The sequence below is a fragment of the Morus notabilis genome, unplaced genomic scaffold (assembly GCF_000414095.1).
Source record: "Morus notabilis unplaced genomic scaffold, ASM41409v2 Scaffold594, whole genome shotgun sequence".
Taxonomy (NCBI): domain Eukaryota; kingdom Viridiplantae; phylum Streptophyta; class Magnoliopsida; order Rosales; family Moraceae; genus Morus; species Morus notabilis.
This window is the reverse complement of record NW_010359491.1, coordinates 72309-84410: the sequence shown is the minus strand read 5'-3', so window position 1 is coordinate 84410 and position 12102 is coordinate 72309. Positions and strand designations below refer to the sequence as shown.

At 35.7% G+C, this 12102-nt stretch overlaps 1 protein-coding gene across 1 annotated transcript; it reads right to left on the bottom strand.

Moving 5' to 3' along the window:
* Positions 1-7070: 7070 nt before the first annotated feature.
* On the bottom strand, positions 7071-9316 carry LOC112090914 (vestitone reductase-like). Its single transcript, XM_024163297.1, has 4 exons — positions 9134-9316; positions 8306-8830; positions 7674-7869; positions 7071-7404 (listed from the first exon to the last, which is right to left on the bottom strand). Exons 1-4 carry the CDS (start codon positions 9252-9254, stop codon positions 7266-7268), a joined length of 981 nt encoding a protein of 326 aa, XP_024019065.1. The 5' UTR covers positions 9255-9316; the 3' UTR covers positions 7071-7265.
* Positions 9317-12102: the final 2786 nt, after the last annotated feature.

Below are 12102 nucleotides of genomic sequence, written 5' to 3'. Positions count from 1 at the left end.
CTCCATAGATGCCTGAACACTCCTCTAAAAATGTGAGGTGAACCTACTATCTCGGTCTAAAAGAATAGATTTGGGAACACCATGAAGCATCACGATTTCTTTCACATACACTTCTGCCAATTGTTCCATAGAAATGTCATCCGTATAGGAAGGAAATGAGTTGACTTGGTCAATCTGTCAATAACAATCCAAATAGCATCAAATCCATTTGAAGTCCTCGGCAATCCAATAATGAAGTCCATTGCAATGTCTTCCCATTTTCATTCTGGAATCTGAATCGACTAAAGCAACCCTCTTGGCCTCTAATGCTCGCCCTTGACTTACTGGCATGTCAAACATTGCTTCACATAGTCTGCTATGTCCCTCTTCATTCCAAACCACCAAAAACTTCCTTTAAGATCCACATACATCTTGGTTAAACTAGGATGAAGCGTACATAGAGTCTTATGTGCCTCCTCAAGAATATTCCTCCTCAATTCGTCATCTTTAGGAACACATAACCGTCCCTTAAACTTCAGCACTCCATCATCTGCTATGTTAAAATCCTCACACTTCCCTTCAAGTACCTCATTCTTAATCCTCACTAGACTTGGATCAAGGCACTGCCTACTCTAGATATCATCAAAAATAGTTGATGTCAAAGTCATTGCAGACAACTACCCCACGACAATTTCTAACTCAAATTCTCAAATCTCCTTCATAAGAGGCTTAGACATTTCTTGCAACGACATTAATGCAGCAGGAGTCTTCCTACTTAAGGCATCAACTACCCTATTCGCCTTCCCTAGATGGTAGAAGATTTCACAATCATAATCTTTTACCAGCTCAAGCCACCTTCTCTGCCTCATATTCAGGTCCTTCTGGGTGAAAAAGTACCTCAGACTTTGATGATCAGTGAATATTAGCATTAGACACCATACAAGTAATTCCTCCAGATCTTTAATGTAAACACTACAGCAGCTAATTCCAGGTTATGAGTAGGATAGTTCTTCTCATAATCCTTTAATTGCCTTGATGCATAGGTAATTACTTTTCCATTCTGCATTAAAACTGCGCCGAGTCCCATCTTAGAAGCATTACTGAATATTACAAAACCTTCATCCCCTTCTGGAATAGTCAAGATTAGAGCACTGGTGATTCTCCTCTTTAGCTCTTGGAAGCTTTTCTCACAGTCTTCGTTTCATTCAAACCTCTTTCCTTTTCAGGTAAGCGTTGTAAGTGGCATAGCAAGCTTCAAAAAATTAGCTACAAATTTTCGATAATATCCAGCTAAACTAAGAAAACTCTTGATCTCACTTACATTGGTTGGTCTTTTTCAATTGTTAACGGCTTCAATCTTTGCAGGATCCACCATCACCCCCTCTTTGGAAATCGCATGGCCGAGGAATGCCACACGATCCAGCTAAAATTCACACTTAGAGAATTTCGCATACAACTGGTGCTTCTTTAATGTTTGTAACACCATTCTCAAATGCCTTTCGTGCTTCCCTTGAGTCTTTGAATGAATGAGGATGTCATCGATGAACACTATCACAAACTTATCCAAAAACTCCTTGAACACTCTGTTCATCAAGTCCATGAATGCAGTAGGGGCGTTAGTCAATCCAAATGGCATGACCACAAACTCATGGTGGTAACCAAAACGTAAATCAATCTTCGAGAATATCATCGCACTTTACAGTTGATCAAACAAGTCATCAATTCTTGGCAACGGGTATTTATTACTTATAGTCACCTTGTTAAGCTCCCTATAATCGATGCAAAGCCTCATTGTTCTGACTTTTTTTTTACAAACAACACCGGAGCTCCCCATGGTAAATGACTGGGGTAGATGAAACCTTTATCCAACAGCTCTTGAAGTTGCTTATGCAGTTCCTTGAATTCTGCAGGTGTCATGCGATATAGAGCCTTAGAGATTGGTCCAGAGCCAGGTGGCAGCTCAACCTCAAATTCAATTTCTCTATCCGGCGGCGAACCTGGCAAATCATCCGTGAAGCACCTCACTAAAATCTTGTACGACAAACACATCTTTAATTTCTAACTTATCTTCTTTCTTTTTATCAATGATGTTGGCTAAGAAACTAGTACAACCACTAGCTAGCCTCTTTTGGGCATTCATTGCTGACATAAATAACTTTGTCTTCTTTCTCAGTTAACCAACGAATTTGAATTGAGTCTCTCCTTCGAGGCTAAATATGACCTTACATCTTCGGCACTCAATAGATGCGTTGTATTTTTTCAGGAAATCCATACCTAATATTAGGTCATACTCATACATTTGGAGCACTATCAGATCACTATAGAGTTCCCTATCAATGATACTCATAGGCACTGTTTCCAGCCTATGTGTAGACATCATCACTTTCCCAGAGGGTAGTGTCATAGTGAATCCATGACTCAAGACATCTAGGCCCCATCCTATATAATGTTATAGTATTATAATTAGTTAATTCTAACATTACATTGAGTTACATTTTACAGGTGAACGCGACGAGGACTCGAGGTGCTAAGAAAAAGTTCATGCCATTTTATAGAAATTATATATATATATATGTTCATTTTTTTAATGATTTGATAAATGAATATATGTTCATGATATGATGTACTTCATGTTATAATGCATGGAATTAAGTGTCTTAGGAAAATTTTAAGTTTTTCCTTGATTTTTCTTTTTAGACAAAAAAACTATTTCCATGATGTTAATTTTTAGCTCTATTTTGGACCTTTAAAATTCTGAAATTATTCCATTAGTTTATACAAAACTATAGAGCCTTTCATAAGCTTTCCAACGCCTTCTCATGTGCGCAAATCGGACATCGGAGTAAGAAGATGTGGCCAGTATACCATCCGGATATCCAGCAGTCTCCGACCAGGTTACTGCACGCGAACATGAACAGAAATTCTAGAAGTTGACCTAACTCTTTTAACCGGAGCTCCCCATGGTAAATGACTGGGGTAGATGAAACCTTTATCCAACAGCTCTTGAAGTTGCTTATGCAGTTCCTTGAATTCTGCAGGTGTCATGCGATATAGAGCCTTAGAGATTGGTCCAGAGCCAGGTGGCAGCTCAACCTCAAATTCAATTTCTCTATCCGGCGGCGAACCTGGCAAATCATCCGTGAAGCACCTCACTAAAATCTTGTACGACAAACACATCTTTAATTTCTAACTTATCTTCTTTCTTTTTATCAATGATGTTGGCTAAGAAACTAGTACAACCACTAGCTAGCCTCTTTTGGGCATTCATTGCTGACATAAATAACTTTGTCTTCTTTCTCAGTTAACCAACGAATTTGAATTGAGTCTCTCCTTCGAGGCTAAATATGACCTTACATCTTCGGCACTCAATAGATGCGTTGTATTTTTTCAGGAAATCCATACCTAATATTAGGTCATACTCATACATTTGGAGCACTATCAGATCACTATAGAGTTCCCTATCAATGATACTCATAGGCACTGTTTCCAGCCTATGTGTAGACATCATCACTTTCCCAGAGGGTAGTGTCATAGTGAATCCATGACTCAAGACATCTAGGCCCCATCCTATATAATGTTATAGTATTATAATTAGTTAATTCTAACATTACATTGAGTTACATTTTACAGGTGAACGCGACGAGGACTCGAGGTGCTAAGAAAAAGTTCATGCCATTTTATAGAAATTATATATATATATATGTTCATTTTTTTAATGATTTGATAAATGAATATATGTTCATGATATGATGTACTTCATGTTATAATGCATGAAATTAAGTGTCTTAGAAAAATTTTAAGTTTTTCCTTGATTTTTCTTTTTAGACAAAAGAACTATTTCTATGACGTTAATTTTCAGCTCTATTTTGGACCTTTAAAATTCTGAAATTATTCCATTAGTTTATACAAAACTATAGAGCCTTTCATAAGCTTTCCAACGCCTTCTCATGTGCGCAAATCGGACATCGGAGTAAGAAGATGTGGCCAGTATACCATCCGGATATCCAGCAGTCTCCGACCAGGTTACTGCACGCGAACATGAACAGAAATTCTAGAAGTTGACCTAACTCTTTTATTTGCCTTCCACACGATTTTACACCCTAATGACAGCCATTCCCCCAACTATTAAGGGGCCATTTAATCACAGAATTAATCCCCAATTAATACCAAATTAATCCCTTTTAATTTTATATGACTTATGAACCAATAAACATTTTCAAGCTCTTACTTTCTCTCTCTTCCCCTCTTTCTTCTTCTTTCTTTCGCGTTCAAGAACACCACAATAGAGAGCCTCCATAATCAGCCATCAAGCTCATCTTTCTTTTGAATTCTTCTAGCAATCAAGATAAAATTGGAGATCGTTAAGGTATGATTTCTCTTGTTATTTATTCTTTTGGGTTAGAATTCTTCAAGGGTACGGACTTGATTGCAATGATGATTTTTGTTTGAGAAAGAGGAGAGACGTATTTATAAGATGATGATGAGTGAGGCTATACCATCAATATGAGTTCTATGATTCAAGGCTATTCAGTTTTTAATTTGATTCCATGATTTTGAGTGTAGGTTTCTATTAGACTCTATGTTAGTCATAGTTATTATTTGATTATTTTATTTTGTATCTTCCTAGAAAGCATGCTATCGGGGTTGACGATTTTAGTAATTGAGTTAATAATGGAATTATCGGTTCTTGTACAACCTAGAAAAATGCTAGGATTTATTTATGATCATTTATATGATTGGGTCATATAATTCTTTTGATCGTCATTTTGTAGGTAGAAGATGTATATATATATATATATATATGCACGTATTTATATTTCTTTAAGTATTAGAAACATGTTATAGCGCTGAATAATAAATGGATTGTTGTATATACATGTTGAGGATGATAGTTTTGTATTTTATAGAATTTTTGGTGAATTTCGTCCTAGTTTGAGTGCTGAAATTTTTCCAGGTTTCATATTTTGATTTTAAAACAGTGTTTGAGGGAACAAACGAGCACCATTTTTAAAAATAAGATGTTGTTAAAAGATCTTGAGTCTATTTTCATTTGACATCAGTTTCAGGTCGTTTTGAGTTTTTTTATTATTTGTTATGAATTTTTAAAGAGATAAAGGTTAGGCTGCCAGTTTTTGTAAGATTTGGAAATTTTGTGTAATTATTGGGATTTTTGTGTCTTGATGTTATTAAATGATGAAATTGGCCTTCTAGGCCCTGTTGTAATATGACTGAGGGATTTGATGAATTAATGTTTTTTTAATTTTATTATATTTATGATTTATGGCATGAACGGTTTTAGAAGTGAGCACCCGAGGACCTCATTCGTCGCGTCACCGTTGAAAAATTTAAAAATGTTAACTAAGGCATTTTTGTAAGTACACTCCCACCTGCAACATGAATTGAAGAATTGAGAAATATATGATTTTGATGTTTATAATGATGTTATGACACCTTTAATATTTCATATGGTGACGTTTTGAAGAAAATGTATACATGTATTTTTATGTATTTAAATGGCGTTGTACACCCTTGATGGTGACCGGTGACCGGTCTTATTGCCACGGTTGGTATGGGATTTACTATCCCATGCTTTTCGTGGCTAGCGCGCTATGATGGTACAACGTTGGGCCCAATATATTATGGATTTTAAAGTTTAAACATGTTCAAAAATAATTATTCTCATAATGATGTTTATTGTTGATGCATAAAAATGTTCATTTAAATTTGTGAGAATTAAGTGTCTTACTAAGCCCTTGGTTATATAAGTTATTTCATGTTGCAAACAATCTAAAGGGTAAGATATAGCCATGGAGAATCTTGGATCAAATACGAGCGGTGCGTGATAGGAAAACGAGATAAACGATCATTGAATGAAAGTGCTTAATGTTAAACAAAGTTTTTAAATTTTTATTTTTATTGTTTTAGAATTTTGATTTATGGTGGTTTTAATTTGAAGAATACTTAAGATCTTTTTTTTAGTTTATTTTACGGTATGGATTTTAATAAATGAGTTGAACCTAAATATTATTTTTCTTTGGTAAGGTTTAAAATTTGTAAAGTTATAATATAAAAAAAATTTAGGATTTCTTCAAGTCATTTAAAGTAAAGTATTTCAACTTTAACTATTTTCTGTATTTTTTTAAAGGTAAATGTTTGAAAGTTAAGATAATTGTGATGGTTTGTGAAGGTTCGTTACTAACAAGTACAGCTTCAAAGGCAAAAAATAAAATAAAATAAAATAAAAGCAGCTCAACCAGACGAGCACAGATATTGAAGTAGGATTGATAGACGCATTTTATATGCTTATAGATATAGAAACTAACTTTTTTCCTTGTCAATAAGGATCTCGAAAGATGAACGTAACAGCAAATGTGATCAAAACATACTTTACTCTGTCTATACGTACTTAACTTTTTTTTTTTTTTGGCTGAACTATTTGCTCTATTTAGATGGAGAGAGAATCTAAACAGTTGGAGAAATGAACAAAAATATATAACACTTTTTTTAGATGAATTACACAAATTATGTTTCTTGAAGATAGAAATGTCTTTCATTAGAATTTTTAATAGAAATATAAATCTGATTGATTTATGGAACTTAATTTGGAGTTATTTAAATCACTGAGGTTTTTAACTTAAAGTTGAAGAAAGAGAAAAGATAAAAAAATAAATGTGATGGAGTTGTTCATAACAATCCGTTAAACAATCCGGATTGTTTTAAAGGAGAGATGAATTATAAAATTAAAATTGAAGAACGAGACCGTGCCGTCATAATGTCCTTAAAATTGATCACTCCTTCACTGAACACGTGCCCTCATGCCATGCATACAAACTTATCAACAAAACAAATGGGTAACCATATATATATATATATATATAAACAATGTACAAGGGATCTCTGTTATATTTTCCAGACAAGAATTTCTCTTTTAATTTTTCAACTCCTTTAGTGCAATTTGGGTAACAAATTTTCATTCACCCACAAAACGGGTCCTACTCAAAATAAATCCTCAAAATGGTATCTCAAAATGGGTAAATAAGTCATTTGACCAAAAGACAACCAATTATCAATAATTATATATTCCCCTTTGCAAAGAAAATATAGGCTCTATATAATCCCTTTCTCTCTGAAAATTCAACGGCTGCGTTTTCAATATATAAACGTCTTGAAAACCACACAAAAAACTCCATATGGTTTTAGAGCTTTAATTCGATCAACATGAGAAGTACATATTGACGGTAAGAAGAGCAAATAAACCCAACAGGCTTAAAAGAAATTAAAACACATTATAGGTACCCCTTTTCTTTACAGCATTCTATTGCATCGTTAAATATTTCTTCGACTCCGTACTTGAATTGGAAACCTGAATCTAGTAGCTTCTTTGTCGAGAGAGAAGGCCAATTCACTTCCATTTTCACTAGTGAACTGCACAAATTATAAGGTCTTGTTCAATTTGCGGATTTAAATTTTCAATTCGAGTTTAGACGTGATTTTATGTGTCTCTGTAACAAAAAAAGTCAGATGTGACTTTTTATAAAAGTTTTTAACTGTAACAAAACTGAAATTAAAAACTCAAATCGGTGAAATGAAAGATTATGAAATTTGAGATCATAGCCAACCAAAAGAAGGAAGATTCCAAACAAAAAAAAAAACAAAAAAAAAAAAGAGCAATTGAAGAGAATAACTAGACTAGCCTTTTACTAGGTAACCGAAGTTCTGAGTATTTGGTAGAAAACAACTTGGCTGTACTTTCGACGGAGATAGTATCTGCTGAGCAATTATACCGCCCTTTCGCCTCGGGATTTTCAAATAGGAAAATGAGAGCTCTAGCAACATCATCCACATGCACCAAATCTAAACGGGTAAGAGAATTAGGTTTGCTCTTGTCGCCTGCATAAGAGCAATGACACACATCACGAACATCATAAACGCAGAGCGTATCAATATGTTGTGCTTCATGAAAATAGAATCATCATTGTGTACTTTTATTAGTTACCCAAATTACAAGTTAGGTATTATTTTTAGTAAAAATAAATTTTTGTGGCCAGTTACATTTCACCCTCCATAAATAGGAATCCATAACAAGCTTCATTAGAGGTGATCTAGTTCGTAACATATTTATGAAAAGCTCTAATTTCATGTTAGGATAAGAATAGAGCTACAACAAAAGGTGTTGGCCGGAAGCAATCTGGACTCGAGATCAGATTAAGTTCAGCAGCCACAATGTGAGAATTGATCCTATTGAGTTATGAGGAGATTTTCAATATTTCTAACTACTTAAAACAGTCAAGACCAAGAATGTTGTCTTAAAAGCAATATTACTTACCAAAGACCATTTCAAATACGGACTGAACAGAACGAGGGACCTCAGGTAAAATGAAAGGGCCAGAAATAAAACAAAGAACCAATGTGGCAACTTCCAAACCATGTTTTTCCGAAAATTCAAGGACCGCCTTTTCGGTTAAGGTCTTCGAGATCAGGTAGGAAGCTGCATTTGACTTGAGAGATTTGACATAGTCTATGTCAGTCCAAAATGTCTCGTCCATTTCATCCAAGCCCTTGCCATTGAACAGCACAGCAGCGGAACTAGAAGTATACATGACTTTTTTCACCGTTTTCGAATCTAAGCATGCTTGTACGATCCCGATTGCTCCATCTATTGATCTTTTGATCACCACTTCCTCTGTTTCTTGGTTCCCGATATCAATTGGAGTGGCAACAAGGAAGACCCCAATGCACCCTTCGATCGCTGCTTTCAAACTTTCGGGATTGCTTAGATCCGCGTCGAAGATTTTGAGCCTTTCTGTTGCTCCTGGTAGACTTGTGAGGAAGCTAAGGTCTTTCTTATGCTCTGCAACCACAAGCTCAATGTCCATATTTATAACATTTAAATCCAATATCACTAGTCCACAATATAATTATTCCTACTCCAGGAATGAGCTAAAATTTAAGCACACACCATTTTTTTTTTCCTTAATGGATATATAATCAAGAGGACTACAAAGAAATTCTTTAACTACATGGTTAACACTTCAAAAAAAAAAAAAAATCCTAAAATTTCTACAAATTAACTTGATCTAGAATTTCTGTAAAAAATTCTTGATGGTCATCACCGGCCGAAATATACTTTTTTTTCTATTAAAAAATGGCTCACCTGGGTTAGATTTGACAATAGTTCTGACTGAGTAACCATGATCAAGAAGTCTCATTATCAGCCATGATCCTGTATATTCGGTACCACCTGTCACGCACACCATTCCTTTCTCTCCTTCCATCTTTCTGATGCAAAAATGATCCTATGAGAAAACTATGAAGAATGAACGTCCTTGAAGGAAGATACATCTATCTATCTATCTACATACATATATTTATCTTTTCAAGATAACGGTCCAAATATCGGTTTTCGTGTGGTGTTTAGAAAGAAACAAATATTTCCCTGTCACTTTGTAGCAATCACTTTATATCGTTTGTCATTATCTAATTCATATTTGTTGTTCGGTAGCAACACGTGAAACCAAAAGAAAATCTTGGGGTGCAATGGTTGAGATTGTCAACCATTTTGTAAAGATAGCCAATTGATATTATTTCTTTATATAGAAGATTGTATAGGCAGATTTCTAGAGAATTAATTGGGGATTCTAACCCTATTTATACTCTGTATTTCATCAGCCTATTGCGAATAACAAATATACTAATTTATCATATTGGTTTTTATGGTATCAGAAACGAACAAGGTTTTGAAAACCTTTGCAATCCATGCCCAAAAATTCATCCCAAAATTCTAACTCACAAAAACACAAATACCCATAATCAGAAATCAAAACCAGATTTCAAACAAATACCAGCCAAATCAATTTCAAAAATCAAAACCCACATATCAAAATCAAATCCCAACAAACAGCAAACTAAATCCATTTCAAAACAAAACCCAAACCTCAAAGTAGCTGTCTGAAGGCCGTCAACGATCCACCTGTCGCCACTCCTAAGTCTGGAAGAGTGTTATTCCTTAGTCCGTCGTGAGGCCATACGATCAACTACTTTGAATGAGGACATTGAGAAACCTGAAGCTTCTGCTATGGTTTCCTGCCGTCGACCCAGTCAAACATCCTAAGACTAGCCCAAAGCCACCAATCTGAAGCATTCCAACAGTTTAGACAAACCTACATACAAATGCACTCACTGCAATCAAACAGATCATTCAAAAAGTCGTTGCTTTGAACTTATGGGATATCCAGATTGGTGGGACCCAACACGGCATCAGAATTCCAAGCGGCCTTCCACTGCCGCAGTTGCTCAAACAAAGGAAGATGATGCCCCTCCCATGTCATCAGCATTGCTAACCACTACAAACACTGAAGGTAAGGTCTTCACCGCTTCTACACCTGTTTTGAATAGTGCATGGATAATTGATTCTGGTGCTACTGATCATATGACATTTAATGTTAGACAAGTCACAAATCTTAATCCATCCTCCCAAAATTGTGTCTCCACGGCCAACGTTAATACCACCCCAGTTGTTGGGGAAGGGTCATCACATCTTACTAATACTTTACATCTTGATTCTGTGTTAGTTGTTCCCTCCTTAGATTATAACCTTTTGTCAGTCTCTCAGATCACTACTACTTTATCTTCTGTTGTTATTTTTTGGCCTGATCATTGTGTGTTTGAGGACATTCAGACTCGGCAAACGATTGGTTATGGTGTTAAGAGAGGGAAGCTATATTACTTGGACTTGGAGTCAGAAACTTCCAGCAAATTACAACAGGCTTTATTGGTAGAGAGCACTCGTTCACCAAAGAAGAAAGCTGAGATCTTGCTCTGGCATCGACGTTTGGGACATGCCTCATTTGGTTATTTGAAAAAGTTGTTTCCTAGTTTGTTTAGGAAGTTTGATATTTCTATTTTCAAATGTAATGTCTGTGAACTTGGAAAAAGCCATCATACCGCATTTCCTTTGATTTTAAATAAAAGTCATATTTCTTTTATGGTTATTCACTCTGATGTTTGGGGATCATCCAAAGGTCCCACATTAAGTGGGGCACATTGGTTTATTACCTTTATAGATGATTATACTCGGATGACTTGGTTGTGTTTGATGAAATCCAAATCAGAAGTTAACTTGTTGTTTCAGAAATTTTATAATACCATTCGTACAAAGTACAATTCCCGAATACAAGTGTTACGTAGTGATAATGGCAGGGAATACCATAGTTGTGAACTTCAGCAATTTTTGGACTCTCATGGCTCATTCTATCAAACTAGTTGTCTAGATACACCTCAACAGAATGGTGTGGCCGAACACAAAAATAGACACTTATTGGAGGTTGTTCACACTTCCCTCATCGAGGCTCACATGCCCTTATGTTACTGGGACGAAGCACTTCTCTCTACAGCATATCTCATCAATCATGTTTCATCTCGTTCTATCAACTTCAAGACACCATTCCAGGCACTTGCTGAAGTTGTTGTTGCTCTAATAGTCCCAAACCTCCCCCGTCATGTCTTCAGATGTGTTGCCTATGTTCATCTCCCCAAACACCAACGCAATAAGTTAATGCCTCGAGCCTTGAAATGTGTCTTTGTTGGATATGCTATTCATAAAAAAGGATAGATGTGCTATCATCCCCCTACTAAACGCATGTTTATCACTATGGATGTTGTCTTTTATGAAGATACTATGTATTTCTCCAAGTCTGACTTTCAAGGGGAATATCTTGAGGAAATTTAGACTCTTATATACAATCTTGAGGAAGATGTTGTGGAAGTATTTGATCAAAATGTAGGTGATTTGGATCCTAGTGGTCAAGACTTGGATTTAAATGGTGATACCCTACACCACGAGTTGGAGCCTAGTGGTCAAACCTTGGATCAAAGTGAAAATGAGCACCCAGAAAGCCAGGAAACATCTGAAATCGAGCATGTGTCTCTCCCAATTGATACACCAAACCAACTGTTGTCTGAGGATATTCCTCATATAGTGCCTGAGTCGACTAGAAGACAGTTACCACAACGTCTCACCAGAGGTATTCCAAAACCTACATATGAACCTCAGTTGTCTAGAAAAGTAAGATATTCCATGAACCATTATATGTCTACACATCGCTTGTCACAAACAAATCAGTC